Source organism: Thermobia domestica, chromosome 13, assembly GCF_964235325.1.
Source record: "Thermobia domestica chromosome 13, izTheDome1.hap1.1, whole genome shotgun sequence".
Taxonomy (NCBI): domain Eukaryota; kingdom Metazoa; phylum Arthropoda; class Insecta; order Zygentoma; family Lepismatidae; genus Thermobia; species Thermobia domestica.
In genome coordinates this window covers 180,696,324-180,721,087 of record NC_137466.1, presented here as the reverse complement: position 1 = coordinate 180,721,087, position 24,764 = coordinate 180,696,324, and the positions used below count along the sequence as shown (strand labels likewise).

At 36.7% G+C, this 24,764-nt stretch overlaps 1 protein-coding gene across 1 annotated transcript in view; it reads left to right on the top strand.

Annotated features, from left to right (window-relative positions):
• Positions 1-10,684, top strand: part of Rrp6 (exosome component Rrp6) — a 65,593-nt gene extending 54,909 nt beyond the window's left edge. Inside the window, exons 14-16 of the mRNA XM_081737008.1 lie at positions 1,934-2,107; positions 7,208-7,489; positions 10,537-10,684. Coding sequence (XP_081593134.1) covers positions 1,934-2,107; positions 7,208-7,489; positions 10,537-10,605 — 525 coding nt within the window. The 3' untranslated portion in view covers positions 10,606-10,684. The remainder of the gene's footprint in view (positions 1-1,933; positions 2,108-7,207; positions 7,490-10,536) is intronic.
• Positions 10,685-24,764: the final 14,080 nt, after the last annotated feature.

Here is a 24,764-nt window from a genome sequence, read left to right as displayed (position 1 = left end):
TCTCGAAAATTTTTAGCACTACCTCGTACAGCCTGGAGGTGGCTTAGTGGTAGAGAGCTCACCTGTGGTGGAGGACTCTCAGGTTCGATCATCGTCCAGAGTTCAGGAGTTGCTGGTGAAATTTCAGAAATTCCTCTCTCTGCGGACACATTCAACCGCTGAATCCATTTTCAGGTATATATTTGTGTGAATTGGGACGGATTTGCATGGTCAGTTATTACGCATTAAAAATATGAGTACAATTATTTATTTTTAATAGTAACAAAAAAGTGTATTTTCTCGTATTTTATACAGTAGAATAACTTCATATATGGAGCTTAAGTCCATTGCACTTATCTGCCATAATCAGTTCTAATTCTAAGGGAGGCACGGTGGCTCAGTGATAGAGCACTTACCTCTGGTGCGTGGGATCCTGGTTCGATCCCCAGACAAGTAAATTTGTGGTGGCCAACATCATGTCTGTGGTTTTCTCTGTCGTTTCCTCCCACTTTCTCATTCCACCAATTCTTCCATAATCGTTAACTTGCTTTAATCATCGTCTTCCTTTGCCTAAAGGGCATAATCGTGGGACGTTAAATTAGAACTCATTTTCACTCCATGTTTACATTAATAAATACACGATGTGATTTCTGCTTCTTGATATAATAAGTTGATTACAACATGCATTTTCCTAGGCATATTATTAGTGTCGTATAATATGTTTTTGATGGAAATAAAGTTTTCGTGTGCGCTATGTGGATAATTTATGTTGTGCCGCAAGTAGAAAAGGTTGTGGAACGCAGGGCCAGACTAAGATGATATGGAAGGACTTGCGAGTTAAATGCAGTATGATACATATTATTGTAAAAACAGGAAAGGATAGAAGAAATATATTGGAATTGCAGAATAAATCGGAAGAGAACTAAAGAGAGATCTTTAAAGTTGTTATGATATTATGCATGGATATTGAGAGAGAAAATTGCAGAATATGAATAAGGAATTACCTCTTATTTGTGCTAGAGACAATTTTAAGTAATTTTAATGACCTATATATGATAGAGGAGGTGAGTTTTGGCAGTATTGTCTAGTAGTAGCGGACGTAACGCGTTAGTAGGGACGCCATATTGTGTAGACAGTGAGCACCGAAAGATATACTTCACTTTATATGTAGATTCATGTTAATATATAATTACACAGTGAATTGAACATCGTGCTAACGACGTTGTATGGAAACTGGACAGAATAAGGCGTAAGGCTCTTCAGTCAGCCTCGCTTAATAAAGCTGACTACGAAAGAGCAAAATAAAAGGTTTAAGCAAATGATGTAGATGTAGACATATCTAATATGAAGAGATCACACTCAAACTTGACTGCAAAATAAGTTGTTAATTTTGACAACATGGATTACCAACTCAAAGAAATCACTCTAACTTCAATAGCAAGAGCGAATGTAAATCACATTAGTCTACTGAAGAATACCAAGCAATGCGATGCGTCTGTCTTATTCACGTACTTGCTTGCTTGCTTGTGTATACTTTTGAAAACAAAGGAACACTACAATGCGATTCAGAAGAAGGAAAAAGACATTATGTTTATAGAGTAGAAAGAAATTTGCTCGTAGTTTTCTTTAGTGTTCCTTTTCCTCATTCATTAATTCCTGTTCTATTCATCTTCCTATCATTTTTATGCGAAAGTAACTATCGAAAATATTTGCAGAAAGGCAGACAAAAATTTTAGTGTTTAATAGTTTCATTTCGAGTACTACGAGGTAAATTATTTACGTGTTAAAACATCTTTATGCTTCTGATTTCATAAAACTTAGACTCGATTTGGTAATTAATAGCGTTGGAAAATAATTCCCTGTGCATGAAGAAGTGTGCAATAATTCTGAATTATTTTTTCCTCTAATGAATATTCTGTAGTTAATTAATTAATTAATTTACATTCTTTTTCAGTTAAAACAACACTTCATGGACTTGAATTCCTCGATACCGCAGGTCATGGGTAATGATGCAGTTTCAAATAATGAAAATCAATCAGAAAATGTGAAAAGTACAAACCAAGTTGGTGCCGTAGTGCAAGCCGGTAAAAGGACAGAGGAGGAATCTGTGGAGCCCATCAGAAAAGAGGTACAACTTCAAATATTAATATATTATGAATCATCATTTACACAGATGTGTTGCTCAATAATGACAGGTAATTTTCTGAAAATTCGGGCAGTAAAAGAGGCAATACAAACTCATACGAGTGAAAAAAAATCCTATTTGTCTAGTTATGTTCCGGTCCGTAATATATACAATCATTTTAACTTATTTTCTCGAGGAATTCTTGATTCGAGAGATATGTTGCAAAATAGACGCGAATCTTCCCTTTCATGTGGAGTGGACCCTATGAACAACAAGGGATTCAAAATGTGGGTCTATTTTTTCAAGCTGCAAATTAAAATAAATGCCGCTTTGAATTCTTTTAATTATACGTGGGCCGTTCAAAGATTTTTTTAAACGAATTACGAGCCTGATAATTGACATGAAAGTAGCAGTGTGTTCTTTCGTCTTTCCTCTACATTTATCACATAGTGTAATGTTCGTGTGGGCTACCACGCATGCGCGGCGCATGATTGGCATGAGTCGTGCAGTGAGAAATGTGCCCTGACCATAAGGAATAGCGAATCATGGCGGAACAAAATGTGTTGACGGTGTGGAATAAAAAAAGAGTGATTTGTGATCCGGTATGAGTGGGCAAATGATCGTGCTCCTGTCAACATCCAGAGAAAGCTTTTTGTTGTTTATGGAGACTGTATTGTCAGTGTAATTAATGTGAAAATAGTGCAAATTGTTTTCTGAAGGACGAATAGGCATATTCGATGAAGATCGGCCCATCTCAAGTCAGTGACGCACCATTGGTTGACAAAGTGAAGACATCGGTATTGTCGAATCGAAGAAACAATGTTTGTGAATCAGCCTCTGATTTGAACATTTTCGTTGGGATGGGAACAAAAATCATCCACGAAACACTGGGATACGCGAAGGTCACATTGCGTTGGGTCCCACAACAACACACTGAACAGCCTTGCAACACGTCCCCACAACCTGAATTCTCTTACCCGGTTCGTCAATGAAGGGATCAACTTTTCCTGCCGAATTGTAACTCAGAATGAGAGCTTCGTTCATCACTGCACTCTAGAATTCAAACGGACGTCGATGAAATGGAAGCATTCCACATCCCATGTGAGGAAAAAGTTCAAGATTCAAGTCAGGTTATTGATTGTCTTTTGGGATTTCAAAGGAATAGTGCTTACAGAGTATTTGAAGAAAGGCGAAATAGTCATTGCTATATGTTATTGCCAAACACGCAAGAAAATGAAAAACGCAATTCTCCGCAAACGTCTTGTACTCCTTTCTGCTGGTGTCATTCTTCTGGATGACAATGCTCGTCCGCATTCTGCAGCTCTAACTTCTAGAAATGAAATGGAAAAGGTTACCATCTTTCTATAGTCCTGACTTGGCCCCGCGTGACTTTCACTTGTTTCCTCAACTGAAGTCCCAGCTACAGGGACAATGTTTGCAATATGATTGGGAGGTTCAGACAGCTGTGAAAAGTGTTCTTCGTCCTCTGGACTCCGAATTTTTCGTAGATGGTTTTCAAAACTCGTACAGCGATGAAACAAATGCGTATGCCGCCTTGGGGATAATGTTGAAGAGAGAATGGACCATGCTATTTGGTACAAGATGATTTTCGTCTCTACCTAAAGAAATAAACTTTTGGCAACGTAGGGAACGTTTTTCCCTTGAATGACCCCACGTAATTAGACAGTTCTCGAGCTACGCAAATTTATACTTACGTAAGAAATGTCCGATATAGATAAGGTTTATGAACAGTAGTTAGATCTGAAGTAAGAAAAAGTAGTAAATTTCTAAATTCTATTTTGAGAGCTATCTGGTGAGTGAAGCATGAACTACATGCTAATTTGGCAATGCTGCATTTGTCATAAACTGTACGATACATACTGGGGTGCGTATAATATTTATTATATATCCTATTTTTAAGGCATATTACGAAATTGTGTTTTTGCGTTTCATGTTACTTAACAATATTTTTTTCGAAGTTTTTTGCGGCAAATCTGAGATTATGATAAAACTTCGACTTGTGCAGAGAGCGGTAAAACAATCTATTTACTTAAGTCGAGGACTATGCATATGGGAACGAGTAAGATATTACTTGAACGAAGTTTTAGAACTCCTACACTTTTACAATATTTCGAATAGGTAGGTCATAATCAGGGTTACAAGTGGAAAACGAACGAAATACAGTTGCTCAGCAGTAGATCTTTCATTTATGCAACAGAAGCTAGCGAGTTCAGTTTTGAATTAAATTTGGAAATCTTGGTTTATTAATATTTATTCAGGATTACTCATTCTATTGCTCCATAAATTTTATTTTCACTAAGTACAGTGTACGAGGGAGAAAGAGAGAGAGTGAGTGAGTATATATATATATATATATATATATATATATATATATATGTAATTTGCTTTTGCTTGTAGTTATTTCAGACATGGCATAGAAGTACATTCAAACTGAAACTAATCAAATACAGTATGAAAAAATACGATATAGCGCCGACTCAATATACATTATATCATATCAAAGCTATACTACACCATCATATGAAAGATAAAATCAGTGCCTCTGTCTATTGTAGTCCTACATTGTTCGTATGTTTTTCATTTTTAGGTGAAAATATGAAGGCAAGTCGGAAAATAAGTTTCCCTTGCATCTGTGGGCAGAGGTGTTTACGTAAAACAAATAATATACTTTTCCGTATAAGAATCAATGACTTGGATATAAGATTTAAAAACTCCTCTTGCAAAAAACTCGGTCCTTCACGACTGTCTTTACCTCATCTTGGGTTCCAAAGTGCCTTCTGCTGAGACTTTCAATGCCGGAAAGAGGAGGAAAACGCGAGGTCATGATTGTATAGGTATGGGCTAGGCGCTTCCAACCGAGGGTGTCAAGATTGTTTTGCATTGTCGCCCCCCAAGTGTGATGTTGCATTGTCGTTCAAAAGAAAAATGCTAGATGTCAGAAGGCCAAATCTCTTTCTGTAAATAGCAAGCACACTTCTCTTGTCAGTGTCTTACAACGTAGCTGAGCATTGATTGTTTCACCCTTTAAAATATCCAGCAACAAAATACTACAGGCGTCCCAGAAAACTGCAGCTTACCTGCAGAAGGAGTTGTCTTGAACTTCGGTTGAACAGGTGATCACGGATGTTTCCAGTTCATAGACAAGCCGTTGTTTCTACCTTCAAATGGTAAACCCATGTTTCATTTCCCATCTCTTTCCGCCCCGATAGTACCACATTCGAGTGTTGTGAATGATTTCGTGAACTGACACATGCCTGGTTCTGTGACGACGTTATTAATTGTGACATGTGTATTCGCTTGAATCATTTCATCCATATGCCTGATGTTCTCTCCAGTGTCTATTGACCTCCTGTCAGGTCTCAGTATGTCCCATCATGATCACGCCTCTCCTTGAACTGTCGGCACAATCTCTGCACCATTTCTTTCAACATGACATGAGGGCCATATACTTCCATAAGCTGGTTATGGATTTAAACACCTGACGTTCCAGGACACATTAATACCGCATTACCGCTTGGCGTTCCCCCCTTGACCACTAGTTCGAAAGATAATTTCTCTCCGTACTTGCTGGGTAAACTCTGAGCCGCTTATTCGAATTTTCTGCTGGTACTTCAATAGTGCGGTCTGCAGATCTTAGTTGTACGTAACCAAAGGACGTATGGATGATTCTCGCATAAAACCTGCCATATTTGCTCCATCGCTGTATGACTTCTTAAGGAGGGGGGGAATTACTTTCCATTTTTTCGTAGATCCATCAGTATAAATTAATATAGTACATTCTGTGTTCAGCGGAAAGTGTATTAAGCGGAAACCTGTCTTTAAAATAAAATTTTGACGGTTTCATTGGTGGTTGTATAGTGTTGTTTTACCTGAGTTAAACGGAAATCTGTGTACAACGGAAATAAATGTGGCGTTGTACGCCTCCGTTAAAGTCGTTGTTTCAATAATGTATTTTATAAGAATTCCTGGCTTAGATATCCATCAACAAGGGAATATTATTTGTGACTATTTGCATTTGTTTATTATTCGTAATCACAAGACCTACAGAATACCAGGAAATTGCGGTACCGCCATGTTTCGCGGTAGGGATGAAAGGATTCTTAGCATAAGCAATTCTGAGCTTCCGGTATATGTACACAGCCTGAAAGGTCAAAGAGGGCTCATCAAACTGTATCATATTTCTAATCATTGGCGGCCGCTCTGTATATTCTCGGCACCATTTTCTTCGCTAAAACGTTGTTTTCGATAATCAGTAGTTTGGAAATTGCAACTCAACCGCGGATGTTCAGCAAATCGCATCGGACTGTGATTATTGCAATAGCTGTATCAGCTGCTGATTGAGTTTCGCAGTCACTTTTGCCGCATTGGTGATAATTATATTAAGTTCTAATGTAACCCTGTCATTGAAGCTTCTTTTCCCTCCATCCGCTATTCGTCTTTGCTGATTTTGTAAGTCTTCATCATCTTGTAGTTCCTCGCTAAACGTATTTGCGCCAATTAATCACGCACCCACAAATTAGCCCCTTTGAAAAGGAAAGGGCTCTGCTTTGCATCCGTTTTACGCCACATTACAAACGATCACCTGACACCACTAATAAGGGTCAGACGCTGCACATTGTCATAATTTCACACGTGTTTCCAATATTTTGGTAACCATATGTATATTATAATAATTTTTACTATCAAGATACGAACCAACAGTTCTGCTGTCCCTACTTCAAAGAAATCCTGGCTAAACGCATGCTTGTAGATGCGTCATAGTATATATTTATTGAATAATATATATTGGATTGAAAACATAGGAACGATAACGTACTTTTCTTGTTCTTCAATTTCTTCTCTTTCTGAAAAGCTGCAGAATAAGTTACCGATATTTTTCATTGGCAGCGAAAATGAACTTTTTATTTTTATTTATTTAAATGAGAAAACGTAGCGATGCATTTCGTTAGAAGACAAAGGAAAAAGAAAAAATCATCACAACTAGAAAACATCTGTACATATTTTTTTTTTTTATCATTGTCTTTTTTTATGTTGTGTTAATAGTTAAGGTATAGTTGTATAAATGTTTAACTTTGTTCACAGACTCCAAAGAAGCACAAATATAAAAACAGAAAAAGGCATAAAGATAGAGAAGGCCCTGAAAATGATCTACCTAATGACGAGGAAGGTGAAAGTCCAACGAAGAAAGCTAAACCTACTGACGACGAATTGGATGTTAGTAATGATGCGGAGATTCAGTCAAGTGACAAAAGGTCTAAATTCACGCCGTTTGATTATAGTGAGGTGGACTTTACGAAGTTCCAAGGAGGAAGCAAACACTCGATGAACAGACAGAATCTAGTCATCCAGGATCGGATAAGAAAGGTAGATTGTTTCTTCCTCTATGTTTTAAGTGTATTCTGGATAGAGATTTTGTTTATCCTAATCTTCAAGCATATCCTTAGACTCAAATTTGTGTTATGTTCTTCCCACAGGTTTAGTGGGTAACGAGCTTACGCGCCTTTGGTGCACGTGGTCCCGAGTTCGATTCCCGGTGGGAGAGCGTTGAAATTTAAACACATTGTTGTGGCTGTGATTCCAATTTAAAATTGTAGATACATGTCTTTTATAGGCTTCGTGCCGAAAAGTAACGCCAAATGCCAACCAACCTAATCAGACTTATATTATGATTACAGTATTAAGTAGATAAAGGTAATATAATGTTAATACTACTGGTCGCTACATTTTTCGATAATTCGTTACTCATTGATAAAGAACAGAATATTACTCCGTAATCCCCTGCTTCCCCTACAAAGTATGGTAAAACGTGGTAAATAAAATCAGCTACCTATGTATCTTGGAACGTGACTTCATGAATACAACTTTGTTCCTAGGCTGTTCATATTAAATTGACCAACTAAACTGAACGTCCGACTGTGTATTGGTGTATTTCAGAAAGTCAATTTACTCTAGATCAGTGGTTCCCAAAAGGTGGTCCGCTGACCCCGTTGGGAAATTAGGTTTTATCTTAAGCTAGCCTCCAATAAACATTATTGTATTAATAAAAATAATCAAATTGATTCTCATTCTTAGGGTTACCTATATTCATTTTTAGGCCTATTTTTAGTTATGACTGTTTTATTTTGTGACTGGCCTCCACCTTACAAAATACCAGACTAAATTAATAAAAAAAAAAGGATTATCTTTAGCTAAGTAAATAATGATGTTCAGTTCACTAAGTGCTTATTAGAATTTTAATTTACGACTTGAAATCTGTTTGGGATTTTACATGGTCTGCGACATGTTGGCGAAGATAAGAAAGGATCCTCAAAGAAAATTTATTGGGAACCACTGCTCTAGATAATAATGTTGCAAGGGTAGGTAGCAAAGGAGGATAAACTTGGGAATTGGAAGCGAAAACAATAGATCATTGTTTATTGCTTTTCATAGATATTGTCGACAAATGCATGCGCGTATTGGCATCTGTTATCAGTTAAGCTTTTGTTCTCATTCTTGAATATTCCCAAGAGATCTTCTCGAAGGAACCTGGTGGCTATGAAGTTGTTGAGCTATGGATGGCCTTCGTTTTCTTCTTGTTTTAGCATTGAGAGCACTTTCTGTTGGGGACATTTATAGCAAATAACTAACAAATGACAAACTGATCCGTAAGGGGCCGCAGTGGCTCAGTGGTAGAGCGTTCACCTCTGGTGCTTGGGGTCCCGGGTTCGATCCCAGCCCCCGCCAAGTGAACTTTGTGGTGGACAAACACCGTGTGCGTGGGTTCTCCCGTTTCCTCCCACTTTCTTCATTCCACCATTTCATTCATCACTCATCATCACCGTCTCTAGCCTAACCGGCATAATCGTGGGACGTAAAACTCAAAGATTTCATTTTACAAACTGATCCGTGCTGCCAGGTGTATTTGTTGACTTTCTGAAAAAATTAGACAAATAAATAATGTATTGTAGCACTTCGATAGTAATTATATGTATATTAATGGCGGTAACGTGCTCTTAACAAACTAGAATGAACATTTATTGCATCCGTTACATGCATTACTTTTATATTTCACTATATACCTCAATATTAAACACAGTTCGGCAATTAGGAAACGAGACCCTGGATTTGAAGAAAGACATGAATAAGAAGAATGTAGAATCACCTTACTTCCATTTGTTCAAAGTAGGAAACTTCTTTGTCTATGCATAGGTTTATAAATTCAGCAAGTTCTAGACTGTGATTGTGTTTTATGATTGTGGTTTCTGGACGGTGGAAACATCATCAGAAAGAGCAACCCTTCATTGATGCTTTTAATTTGGGGAAAAGAAAACAATCACAGGGGGTGAATATGTCTAAGAGATAAACCCGCTTTTGGGCCGAAATATCTTCCACCTTTTGCTCCCCTGTTAAGGAATGGGTTACCAAACGTATGTACAGCTTCCACTTCTTTAACAATGCTCCGTTATTATTTGATGAATAGTCTACTTATTAGGCTTCACGAGGCCTGATATTACCTTGAGACTTCCATTTTGGTCATTCAGAACGATATCCCGGACACGTCAATCATTTCAGTTGTTGCGACAACCTGCTTGGATCTGTCGTGAGAGCAGTGAACCTCTTATACTGTTGAAAAAAGCAGTAACGAGAAAAGCAATTGTCTCCATAAACGTTTTTGAACATCTCAAATGTTTTCATTAGAAATTTTCCTAAGCGCACATAGAACTAGATATTCACGCTTTTGTTTCATTATTGAAACGATGAGGAGATATCACATCTTCAGTCTGTACTAACTGTGTCAAACCAGCCGAGCTTGAAAATTGTGTACGAGTTCGCAAGGTTACACACAAGATTTACTACATTGAATAAGTTTCGTGCCAAAACCAACTTTTCAGCATAAAAAGTCAGTCTCTTTTCCTAATTGCCGCACTGTGTATAGTTACTTAGCTTTTTTTTATTATTTATTTATTTTTAATGCGCTTATTTTCAGTAAGTAAGTCCCAGCTGTAACTATTAAATTAACTTACGTTCATTAACTTACATTTCAACTATTAAACAATGAAAATCTATACCAAGCACATACTAACTGTCGGTTCTTCTTTCCAAGACGTTATCAAAACACACACACAAATAACATATTTATAAAATTACGAAGTATCGTAAAAGCAGCAGCAAATAATGACGAAACATATTTAAATTTTGTACCATTGGTGTATGTAGGTGTATATTCTGTCTTCAGTACAAAAGAAAATACTGAAACAATTTGAATAAGTGAGAATAGTTACTGCGCCGCAGAAAGCGTTGTTGATTGGTGAGAAGCTCAAACAAACCTCACGCACCAAAGCAGCTGGACCCTAATTTATTAACCTTGCATATTTTATAATAGTATGATAGTAAATATTTAGAACTCATTATTTATTTTTGTTGTATTCCAGGGCAAGAAGAACAGAATTACTCGAAAAGACAGCCAAAAGAGTTTCACGTACAGGAAGGGGAGCAGATAGCACAAAGTAGTGCTTGAAATACAAGTTCATAACATGATTGTGTCATTCTTGGAATAAATACATATTTTCAATTATTTTATTTCTACTTTTTTCTTTTCTATTTTCTAGAAAATCCTATCCCTAAAGTTAAAAGAAGGTAATTATTTAACTTTGTTTTTGTAAAAAGAACGAGTTCTATTCCCTCTTTTATTCATTAGAGAGGGAACACTTGCTCATACGCTGGAAAGGAATGATTTATTAAACTATTTTGTTAAAATAATAATAATAATAATAATAATAATAATAATAATAATAATAATAATAATAATAATAATAATAATAAAATAAAAGGAATGGGGGATTTGTTGGATGATACAGCAAAAATAGTTACTCCCGGTACTTTCAAGACTTTCTACTAATAGTAGTGGCTATATTTTAACTCTTAGAGTCCTAATAAGTTTTAATAGAGGCAGAGAACATAATACCTGACACATATACGTAATCTGCTGCCAGGCAGGTATCAAAATCATTCATTTATTTTATTTTATTTATTTATTTATTTTGTTTGTTTTTTCACTTCAAGAAGTTCACATGTTCTCTTGTCTAGCACCGTTTTCAGTAGAGTTCAAGATCTGTAGTTCAGTTAACAGCTTCTGTTGACGGGTATGTTGTCCTGGCCCATAATTGTGGAATTAGCTGTGAATAATAATGACAGAAGACTGTTGTTTCATAGAATGGTTTTAGTTTAAAGTGCGCCACTAAATTTACATTTGCTTTTCTTTTACGAAATGATTTCCATGAATGAAATGCTTCTTATTTTTTGCCCGGATATGAAATATAAAACATATTTGCGCATAGGTGCGGTGATCTTACGTGAAGCTATTCTTTGAGTGTTATTTTCTACTAATTTACAGAATTACAAAATGATTTAAGTCGGACAAAGTTGATATGAATGTAGGAAATTTAATGAATCTTCGCGCCGACAATTGCTTTGGCAGAGAACACAGAAGTAAAGCGATTGGCGTCATACATAAAATTCATAGCTGTCATGAAAGAACGCAAAATTAAAATACAGTACCAGGCGATACATTCTTGCAAATTTGGTAAATTTAGATGATGTAAAAGTGTTGCGGAGGCAAGGAAACTTAAATTGGTATTGAGCAACCATTACTATTAGAGGATTATTTTTTTTTTTTAAAGTTAAACATTTCTTGTTAGTGGCGTACCAAGAAACTCATGAAAGGGGGGGGGGGGTTAATAATTGTCATCTTGAATCACACACACACACACACGCTCCTGTTTCATGTGAAATTGTTGTATTAGTGATTCCAAACAAAAAAGTGAACCATTTTTGACCATATGTTGGTTATTGCTTACTCTGTAGCTATTCTACAAATGTGAAACATAGCCCATTTGAAAGACGATAAAATGATCGTTCCAACGGTATGCAATATGTAGCAGTGGTGTCTTTAGAACAGTTATTGAGAGGCATTTGGGAAAATTAAGATGATTTATTTAAGAAAATTGGACGGCAACAATAATTTCCAAATTTCCCTTATTTCCGAGTGGGAAGGCCATTCTATCGCCTTACAAATGCGCTATGTCTCACTTCTGTAGAATAACTAAAGAGTGAACAATAAGTAACAAAGTCAAAAATGGTTCACAACCTGTAGCTCTCAATAATAGGACCCGTGTTCACATGAACTTCTACTTAGAATCACCCATACTGCCATTCTCGAAAGTACATATTACCCTTTCCCCTGAAGCACTTTGTATACTAAGCATTAGCATAACCAATGGCGTATTTAAGGGTTCTTTCGGGCTTAAGCCACCTGAAATTTTGTTTACTATATTAAAGTAAATGAAATATCTTGCTGAATTTTCATATTTCCAGGACCAAAGTTAGCAAAGCCCCTCCCCCCGAAACAAAGTTTTAAACACGCCACTGAACATAACATATACTATCCTAGAAAAGTCAGCAATATAACTGAAACCATTGTACCGACGGCGCGTCATTGGCTGAAATACGTGCAATATTGGCAAACAGTCTCTCATTCTTTTCAGTTTTCTTCAGTTAAACGGTATTGAAGTACTGATAAAATTAGCCAACAGAAGCAAGAAAGTACTAAACTCACTTTTGCTACAGTCAATGGAAAACTATGCCGGGCAGATGGCTCTCATTCAACTGAGTGATGCATTGGCTGACTTCCTGGATGTGATTTCAATTCCTCGTAATTCAGATTGCTCCCCAGTTTCAACATGATACTGAGTCAACACCAGAAAATTTTAGTGAAGCCCCTGGAAGTGGAACCAGGGACTACACACACCAAACGCGCGCGTTAACAATTCAGTTAAGCAAAGCACAGTAACACATTTGAACAAGCGAGTTTCGTTTCACAGTGTAAAACTACTGTAGACTAATTCAACACTAACTTGAAGTAGTACTCTGTGACTACTGGTTGCAATGAATCCATATCAAAAAGCCATTACTCACTATGCTCTCTTGTTTTATGGCGATGAAGATTGAAACAAAAATGGTTAATTCGAACTAATTTCAGATTGAATAGATCGTTAAGAGAGGAGATAGAACCCACTCGTGAAAAGCTGAATCTATTGCAAGAAAATGCACCTAAATATCTTACCGTATTTGCTCTTCGAAAATCAATATCGAAACTGGAAGTAGTAGTAGTACATTTCAACAACTTCCAGTTTTGGTAATATGTGTTTTGACACCCTAAATCTAATGGAAAAAACAGCTTGTCACTATATACAAGATGTTTTAAAACGATGCCGACAACGTTTGAGAGGTGATTCCTGACACCAAGATAAGACAAAAAGCAGAGGCGGATCCAGGACACACTTCTGGAGGGGGAGGTGGGTTGTAATACTGCTACTTAGAGCTACTTTTAAGAGTTTCAAACTCTGGGATGGGTTTTATTTATATATAAAATAAGAAAGATTCCTCTTCTAGGGTGCGGGGGTGATTGCTCCTCCCCGGATCCGCCTCTGACAAAAAGTATAAACCAACCTGGGTGCACAAATGCTTCCTTTCGGAGTTATAGGCTTCCGAAAACACGAAAAAATGAACTTTAAAGGTTCATAGCTCCAATACTACGGGACCTACCGTACTTGGGTAAGACTCACTTTGGAACCAGTATGCGTCCTATCTAAATATCCATGTTTTAGAATCCTGCGGTACTTTCGCAACAATTTTTATAGAGGTAGTTGATGAGTACTAAACCAAATTATATGCCCGTAGCCTAACTACGTCTATAAAAATTGTTGTTGAAGTACCGCAGGATTCTGAAACATGGATATTTGGATAGGGCACATACTAGTTCCTAAGTGAAGGCTTGATCCGACTACAGGAGGTCCCATAGTATTGGAGCTATGGGCCTTTAAAGTTCTTTTTTCAAGGTTTTGGCAGTCCATAACTCCGAAAGGAAGGATTTGAACACATTCAGGTTGATCTATGCTTTTTGTCTTATCTTGGTGTCACGAATAACCTCCCAAACGTTGTCGGCGTTGTTTAGAAACGCCCTATATATATTACCATTCTTGTTCTGTGGCGATAAATGTTGGAACCGAAAGTCGTTAATTCGAACTACTTCCGGTTTGAATAGAAGATTGGTGGAGAAGATGGAATTTATTCCTGGGAAGCAGAGTCAATTGCAAAAAATCGCATCTCAATAAATCTTACCGTTTTTGCTCAGTATTGAAACCAGAAGTAGTAAATTCTAACTACTTCCGGTTTTGATAGTGTGTTGCTGGTTGAGATGATATACTTTCTTGAGAGACAGAATCGATTGCAGAAAACCACTGTCTCTTTTGTTCTATGACGAAAAATTTTGAAACCGGAAGTGGCTAATTTCATCCAGTTCTGGTTTAAATAGATGGTTAATGAAGAGGAATTGAGACAATGAATCGATTACCGGAAACCACATCTTGATCTCTTACCGTTTTTGTTCTGTAGCGATAAATGTTGAAACCAAAAATAGTAATTTGGATCACTTCCGGTTTAATTAAAGAGTTAATGAGAAGGTGGATCCTATTTCTGAAAAGCTCAATCAATTACAAAAAGACATTTCGGCGTCTTACCGTTTTTGCCGTATGGAAATCAGTATTGAAACTGGAGGTGGTAGTAAATTTTAACCACTTTCGGTTTTCGTAAAGTGTTGAGGATTACGGTGATATGCTCTATTGAAACCCTCTCTATAATATCAGCTAATATCACTGTTCTATGGGAATAAATGATGTTGAAACCAGAAATGGCTATTGAACCACTTTCGGTTTAAATAGTGTGTTAATGAAGAAGATGGAACCTATTCCTGGGACAATTAATCGATTATATATATAACATCTAGATATCAGTGTTTGCTGTGGAAATCAGTATTGAAACTGGAATCCCTATTAAATTTCAACTATTTTTGGTTTAGATAGAGTATTCAGGATAGTCATGGTGCGTTACTTTGAGACGATGAATCGTTTACAAAGATTGCTTCTTATCTATTACCACACTTTCGCATGGTAATAAACGATAAAACCGGAAATGGCTAATTTGAACCATTTCCGGATTGAATAGAGAGTTAATGGAGGATATGGAATCCATTCTTGGGACGCTGAATCTATTGCAAAAAACCGCATGCCCATCTCTCTTACCTTTTTTGTTCAGATACCTGTCGCCACACAAGCATAGTTCGAAAGTCTAAAAGCTTAAGACATCCACTTTCTTCTTGAATGCATTCTATTTACACCCGCATATTAAGAATTTTGATCCATATGCTAGCATAAAAGAAAAACTAATCGTTAGAAAATAAGTCGAACAAATACGCAAGACGCTCGCCTTATTTGTCTCTGTACTATTCGTAGAGTAATAACACTATAGGCCTTATGCAGAGTCGTTTTGTCGTATGATTAGCGTTATACTAACAGCCTGACCACTACAGGAAAACATATGTTAGTCGAACTCTTTAGTATGGCACTAATAAAACTTCAGAACGACTCTGCATAAGGCCTTTATGGTTCTATTTTTAAGATACGATATTCACATTCCGTAACGATTTGAATCAACGCAACGCAAAATTTGCTATTTAGCGACAATCGGCATAATAATTATAATTGATTTTTTTCTTTGCATGTATTGAGTTGCATTCCTCTGCACAATTATTGTAATTGCTGGCATGGAAGAAGGCTCATGGCCAAGATTTAGAGTAAGGAGACCAGACATTCATGTTCTCCACACTGGTGATGCTACAATAGTTTGCAATCAGCTACCGTCAACACAGAATGAAGCACATAGTATTCCCAATTGTATTTTGTGACCTGATTGATAATGGCAATGCCCTGGCCACTTGATATATACCAAGTGTTTTAAAACTGTGCGGCACGCCTCCCTGAAAAAATGACTTTCAAAGGAACATATTTATAATGCAACACGCATACTTAAGTCTGCACCTTTCTTCTTTAGTAATACATAATGGACTAAGCCTTTGTATCACCTCTGTTCCACACACGATCACGGATTACCTTTTACCTTTGACTTAAACGTGTATAATGCTTGTTAGATGGCCATTACGATCCTCTACTTCAGGAATTTTCAAATATCCAAATTTCACCATCTGAGAGGATGAACAGCTTATTGATCTTTCTTCAGACAGTACATTGAACACCATAGTTTCTCTGCATCGTTACCTGAATTCTGGAGCTCGGTGATGAATAAGTATCTGGAATTAAGTAAGGCCTTGTGATCAGTGTTTTAAGTTTTTTTTTTTAAAAAAAGGCGGCACGTTTTATTACGATTTTGACTCGACATAACGACTATCTAAAATGTTGAATACAGTGAGGGTATGTTGCCTAAAAGATGGTATTTCTATTTATAGAATGACTAAAAACAATTGGAGAGCTTCTCTGTAGTTACGGGGGTGGGGAGGGGCATGGAGAAACTTTGATCTCCTGTCAAAAACTTTCTAAAATATATATACACCCTTATGTTGTATTATATTTATTATTTATTCATTTATTTATTTTATTTATCCTCCATTCTGTACAAACTTGGAAATAATTTTCCGATAGTACATGGGATTCGTCATGGTTAATTGATGCAGTACATATATTAGACACATTTGTTAAACATAATTCATACATTTATACATTACAGTAATTTGAAATATCATTATACCAATACTGCAGCATACCTTATACATAAATGAACCTATCTTGTTACTTTGCTACTACTATTTACAGTGTGGCTATTTAACTGATTATATTCATCTATTGTATAGAAGCAATGTGACAATAGGTATTATTTTAATTTTCTTTTGAATGTAACATTAGACTTGATTACCTTTAATTTGTTTGGTAACTTATTGTATAGCATAATACCAGCATACTTTACTCCCTTTTCGTACATTGTTGTTCTATGGTTTGGGGGATGAAAATTAGTCTTTTTTTCTTGTGCTATAACCATGCACGTCACCGTTTGTTGTGTACTCATTTATATTGGATCTTACAAATTCTATTAAGCAATATATATACAAACATAGTAGAGGTAGTATAGCTAGTTCTTTAAAATATTTCCTACAGACACTCGGGGTCCCACACCAGCTAGGATTCGTACAACTCACTTTTGAAGAACAAATATATCTCTACTTTTTACAGTATTTCCCCAAAATATTAATCCATATCTTAATATAGATTCAAATGAGCAGTAATATAATATTTTTGCTGTATTTCGGTTTATAGTATTTTTGATGGTTTGTACGGCAAAACACATTTTTCTTAACCTATTCGCATTTTTTTCTATATGATAATCCCGTTTTAAATTTGCTGATATATGTACACCTAAAAATTTTACAGAACTAACTTGTTTTATTTCGTTTTCTCCTATTTTTATACTTCCTTGATCTAGATTGTTGTTTGTTAATTTAAAGCTTATTGACAAGGTTTTTTCTGAATTTACTATTAACTTATTATGATCAAACCAGTTCGTTAGCTGTTTTACGGTGTTTTCTATATTAGTATTTAATCGTTGATGATTTTCGCCTGTTATTGCTACACTTGTGTCATCCGCGAATAATGTGGCTTTTGCAAAGTTTAAATTATCCGGGAGATCGTTATATATATATATATATATATATATATATATATATATATATATATATATATATATATATATATATATATATATATATATCAAAAACAGTAATGGCCCAAGAATTGATCCTTGTGGTACGCCGCATTTTATTTTATTCATTGTAGATGTGAAAGTAGTTAATTTTGAATTTCTCCCATCTAATCTAGTTATTTCCACCACCTGCATTCTATCTGTCAAATATGAACGAAACCAGTTTCTTATTACTCCTCTTATTCCACATTTCTCTATTTTATATAAAAGTTCTCTATTTTATATAAAAGTCAAACGCTTTTGTAAGGTCTAAAAACAATCCTATGCACTTATTTCTTTTATCCAGTAGTTCGCTTACGTAATTCAGATATTGGTAAATAGCGGTTTCCGTTTATTTTCCTTGAATCCATGTTGATCTTTTGAAATTGTTCCAGTACTTTGTAAATACAGTGTAACTTGCTTGTTCATTGCTAATTCTAATATTTTCGCAAATGTTGTAAGAAGAGAAATCGGTCTATAGTTAATGATATCCATTTTATCCCCCTTTTTGTAAATTGGTTTAACTTTGGTAACTTTTAATTTATCAGGAAATACTCCTGTTTGGAAAGAAAGGTTTATTAAATAGCATAAAACTTCAGCTAGAGAACAGTTTACAACTTTTTTGATAAGCGCAGGAGGGACTTGTGTTATGGAAAGCAAATATTGTTCTGTGATGACTGTATACTGTGGCTTTGTGATGACCGATCTTGAAAGTTTACAGACTTGAAATATGTATACTGTGAATTCGCTGTTTTGGTTGTCACTTGTTTTTTTGTAATGAAGTAGCGCCTTGACAGCAAAGTTGACTGCAAGCATATTATACGTTTCTTTTGTATTCTATATAAACAGTTTGTAGCTTGTTGGTTACTATTAAATACATTTAAAACATCCTTCACATTTAAATCCATGGCCCAACAGGTTATGGGCCCAGCGCGTGTGGTAATGTGAAGGTGTAGTTCCGGTTTTCTTTTGAGACTTGCTTGCTTTTTGGTGGTGTGCCATTCCCGAAGGAACTGTTTGGTGACTGTTCAAGTGGAGTGTTTTTCGTTTTGATACGAAGATGGCAGATTTAAAAATCCAAATAGACAAGTTGACGAGTGCAGAAAACTGGACCAAGTGGAAGCACCAAATGTTACTTCTGTTCAAGTGCCATGGACTTGTGGATATTGTTACCGGTAAAGTCAAACAACCGACATACGTGGCTGAAACGGAGTCAGCGGAAGCGTTGGCAAAATACAGGAAGGAGCTTGGTGACTTTGAGAAAAACGATGCACATGCTCAGTTGCTGATAACGAACGCTTTATCAGATGATGTGTATAATATGCTAGGTGTTGTGCAATCCGCGAATGATGCGTGGCAGCGGTTGTTGTCTATTTATGAACAAAGTTCAGGCCACCGTCTTGATAGACTGGCGGAAAAGTTTTTTGGCGCGAAAAAGGATCCTACCGTGAGTATGTTAGAACACATTTCAGTTATGCAAAGAGACTTCCACGATTTGAGTGACGAAATGAAAAGACAGTTCGATGTAGCATTACCGGAACAACTTTTGATGTTGCGTATCACATCAACGTTACCGGCTGAGTACAACAACTTTCGTCAGGTGTGGGAGGCAACGGCTCTTAAAGATAGGACGATGGATCAGTTAGTAGAACGGTTACGAATGGCTGAAATGCACGACTCGGTTGGGAAAGATTCGTCTGCTGCGTTCGTGTCCAAGTCAACTTTACGGAAACATTCCGGTAAACGTGATAAGTCCAAGAAAGACAGTACAAGTGCCATAAAATGTTTCAGATGCGATAAGGTGGGACATTACAAACGAAATTGCCCTAGTATGAAGTCTGTGAAGCAAACCAAGACTGAACTTTCTTCAAGTCAAGACAAGGAGGGTTCGGCATTTGTGTGTTCTGCTTTTATGTGCGGTATACGGAACATTGATCGAGATCAGTGGATTAACGACAGCGGAGCGACAGTACACATGACGGCTAACCGGGAATACTTTTCAACCTATGCAGACTTTGCTGTCCCGAAGAATGTGGAGGTGGCAAACGGTATGGTAATGAAGGCTGTAGGTCATGGGACTGTAAACGTTGAAATGTTAATCAATGGGAAGTGGGTAACTAATTACCTAGAGGACGTGTGGCATGTACCGGAGGTTGAACTTAACCTATTTTCGCAGTCGGTCTCACTGTACAAGGGCTGTGAGTGGTATACAAGTGCGAAAGAAATACAGTGTAAGAAAAACGGACAAGTAGTTCTTACTGGACAGGCAATCGACGGTTTGATGGTTCTGAATATGCGTGTAAAGCCATCAGAAACACCAGGGAAAGTGTTCATAGGGCGTGCATCAGAATCGTTACAATTGTATCACGAACGCTTGGGTCATCAAAACAAGCGTCACGTTTTAAGTGTTCTAAAATTGCATGGTATTGATGTTAAAGATGGTGAAGATGTATTCTGTGAAGGGTGTGTTTATGGTAAACAACACAGAAACAGTTTTAGTTCTCGTAAAGAGAGAGCTAAGGTACCAGGTCAAGTAATAAGTGCAGATGTGTGTGGACCTATGTCAGAAAAGTCGCTAGGGGGTGCCAAATATTTCGTGTGTTTCAAGGATGACTACACAAAGTTTCGGCGGGTATTCTTCCTACAACGCAAAGATGAAGTGGCTGATAAACTGAAACAGTTTCTAGCAGAAGTTGATCAGGTAGGACATAAAGTGAAACAGTTTGTATCGGACGGTGGTAGAGAATTTGATAACAAAGAAGTACGGAGAATTCTCGAGCAACGTGGAATTGAAGTACGGATGTCAATGCCGTACACACCAGAACAAAATGGTGCAGCGGAGCGCGAAAATCGCACGTTAGTAGAATGTGCTAGGTCGATGTTACACTCGAAAGATCTACCAATCAAACTCTGGGCTGAGGCGGTAAACACCGCGGCATACGTACTTAACAGAACGGGTCCAACAACAGTTACAACGAAAAGTCCGTATGAACTTTGGTATGGTAAAGACAGGCCCAATATAAATCATTTAAAAGTGTTTGGAGAAGATTGTTATGTGCACGTTCCAAAACAAACACGTCAAAAATGGGATCGAAAAAGTGTCAAGGGAGTGCTAGTTGGCTACTGTGGAGATAGAGATGGTTATCGCATTTTTGTACCGTCGTCAAATAAAATATTATTAAGTCGTGATGTTAAATTTGTTCCCGAAAAGAGTTTTGAACTGAGAGAAGCGGGCACCGGTAGTGAATCAGCTACATTGAACATCAAACACGAGGTTTCTGCTGAAGAGGAAGTTGCTGAAGATGGAAGTTCAGTAACTAATGAATCACAGGAAAATGGAAGTCAGAAAAGTAACATGGAGCTTCGTGACCGAGAGACGATCAGAAAACCATCCTACTTTAACGAGTATGTAATGGTGGCTGCTGTAAATGACAATCTTCCAAATTCATATGAGGAAGCCATGAATTCTCGTGATAGCAAATTCTGGAAAATAGCTATGGATGAAGAAATGACTTCACTGTACGAAAATGATGTTTGGGATTTAATCGAGTTACCAGAAAACAAGAAGGTAGTAGACTGTCGTTGGGTGCTGCGTGTGAAAACCAAAGCTGACGGTAGCATTGGCCGTTACAAAGCCAGACTTGTGGCAAAGGGTTACATCCAAAAGCCAGGTGTTGACTATGACGAGACTTTCAGCCCTGTTGCAAGGTACGATACAGTGCGGACAGTGCTAAGTGTTGCTGCAAATGAGGGTCTTAAGCTTGAACAGTTTGACGTAAAAACAGCATTTCTATACGGCGAACTGGAAGATGAAGTGTACATGAGACAACCAGATGGTTACGATGACGGTACCGGTAGGGTTTGTAAATTAAAGCGTAGCCTGTATGGACTGAAACAGGCACCTAGATGCTGGAATGCACGGTTTGTACGGTTCTTAAAACAGTGTGGCTTAAAAGCATCGGATGCTGATCCGTGTCTCTTTATACGTGAAAAAGACGGACAGAAGTTGTTGGTAACCATATATGTAGATGATGGATTGATTGCAGGGACTGATGGTGAACACATTGAGGAATTTCTAATGAACCTCAAACGTGAATTCAAAATTACAGTTGGTTCCTTGGATAGCTTCTTAGGAATGCAGATTAAAAGGGAAAGTGACGGCTCAATCTTTGTGCACCAAAGCAACTATACCAAGAAGATTCTTGAGCGTTTTCGGATGGATGAAGCCAATAAAGTTGCAGTGCCTATGGTTAAAGAGGAAGCTGTAGATGATGCGGAGGACATCTCCGGTAAAGTACCCTATCGGGAAGCCGTAGGAAGCTTGATGTACCTAGCAATAGCTACAAGACCGGATATTGCTTATGCTGTGGGTCAAGTTTCGCAAAAGTTAGAAAAACCTACAAAAAGTGATTGGGAAGCTGTGAAACGAATAATGAAGTATCTACGAGGTACAACGGACTATGGTCTGTTTTACCGGTACAAATATAAATCCGGAGTTCTCGAAGCATACACCGATGCTGATTTTGCTGGGGACAGCAGGACAAAACGTTCGACGTCTGGGATGGTGTGTAAGTACAGCGGTGCAGCGATTACGTGGCTGAGTCAAAAGCAAAAGTGTGTAGTACTCTCAACCACAGAAGCGGAATTTGTGGCTGCCAGTGAAGGCGCAAAGGAAGTGATTTGGTTGATGCGTATGTTGAGTGAGATTTCTGTGATCAGCAAAATTCCAACACTCTTGATTGATAATGCGAGTGCAGTGAAATTAATAAAAAATCCAGAGTTTCACAAGCGATCCAAACATATTGATGTTAGATATTACTTTGTGCGTGAAAAATATCTAGCTGGTATTTTAAGTGTGGAACACATAGATGGTCAACATCAAGTAGCTGACATTATGACCAAACCATTAGCGCGTGTGCGTTTTGAAACTCTTAGAGATGCAATGAACGTGTGCGAAAGGCAGTAAAAGAAAAAAAAAAAAAAACAATATTTGAGAGGAAGTGTTATGGAAAGCAAATATTGTTCTGTGATGACTGTATACTGTGGCTTTGTGATGACCGATCTTGAAAGTTTACAGACTTGAAATATGTATACTGTGAATTCGCTGTTTTGGTTGTCACTTGTTTTTTTGTAATGAAGTAGCGCCTTGACAGCAAAGTTGACTGCAAGCATATTATACGTTTCTTTTGTATTCTATATAAACAGTTTGTAGCTTGTTGGTTACTATTAAATACATTTAAAACATCCTTCACATTTAAATCCATGGCCCAACAACTTGATCAATGCCTACTGACCATTTATTTTTCATTTGATTGATAATTTTAATTACGTCGGTCACATTTACAGGATATATATACATTGAATTTAGATTATTTCTTATGTTAACTTTCCCAAATTGGTTGCTATTTTTGTGTTTGTCATATATTCTACTTAAATTTGTGTAATAAGAATTGAATGTGTCTGAAATCATTTGTGGGTTATGAATTACTTCATCGTTGTGTTTTATTTCAGTAATATTTTCTCTTGTTTGATTTATTTTTAGTTCATTATTTACTAATGACCACAACGCTTTGGTCTTATTAGCCGAATGCTGTACTATAGTTTCGTTGTGCATTTGTTTGGCTGCTATAATTACACGTTTATATATATTTTTATATTTCTTGTAATATTTTTCGAATGCTTCAGTAGTATTTCCTTCCTTCCTTAACAAGTTTAGTGTTTTCATTTTTTGACTGGAAATTTTAGTACCCTGAGTACACCATTGTTTGGAAGCTTTTGTTTGTAAAGTAACATTCTTTTTGGGAAAAGCTACATTGAAATAGTAACTAAAGTTATCAAGAAAAACGTTCCAGGCTTCATTTACGTCATTGTGCAAAAATACTTCTTCCAAATTTTCATCTTTAATTAGCATTTTAAAGTGCATAATATTATTTGTATTGAAATTCCGCCTATATGCGTGTATTTTTTCTTGTTCCCGTTTTAAAGACGTACTTTTATTTATTGGTACATTAATAGTGAAGAGTTGACCGAGATGGTCAGAAAACCCAGTGTTTACTACCCTAGCATGACTATTTAATATTAAGTCATTTATCAGAAGTTGATCTATTGCTGTTTTGCTATTTTCGGTTATTCTAGTAGGTGTTCGTACGATTGCTTTCAAACCATACGTTTCTAACATAGCATTAAATTTAAAATCAATCTTTTCAGTTTTCAAAAAATTAACATTTATATCCCCTATTACTGCTACGTTTTTCTTCTTTCTTGGTCATATCTGACAATTGTTTCCAGTTTGTTTGTGAATAAGTCTAAGTTACCGTCAGGTGTTCTATATACACATACAATAATTCTATTATGCTACTTACAAAATGTTTATCTACATTAAAAATTTCAAATTTCGTATTTTTGTTTGCATCCAAGCCTGCTTTAACCAATATGCACGACCCCCCTCTGTTCATGTGACATCTACTTGAATTTGCTAGTAATTTGAAACCTTCTACATGTAGGTACTCTATTTCATTTACCTTGTGCCAGTGTTCAGTTAAGCATATAATATCTACATCACTTAAATCATCTAGCATCCCTATTTCTAACATAAGCCTTTTTTGAGTGTTCCACCCCTGCACATTTTGGTGATAGACTTTTATTGGTATTATGTTTGTTTTGTTTTGTTTGTATAGAGAATTATACACGAAAATGCTCAAAAACCGAGTTCTTAAATTAACAATTTCCTGCGGGAAAACTCCCAGAAACCCCACTTGACTGAGAGATATTCCAAACTCCCGGAAGATCCGCCCCCAAAGTAGAGAACTCCTAAATCAGCCCATGCTGTAAACACAACTTTCATATGCATTAACACAAGAAAACACACACATACATAAGAAAGAAACAATTGATATGGGACATCAAAATATATAAACTAGATGAATTTCTTTGAGCTCACCTCATTTTAAAAACAAAAGGTAGGGAAAAATAAAAAAATGTTGGTGTTATTAACTTAGAAATTATTTACATAAGAAAG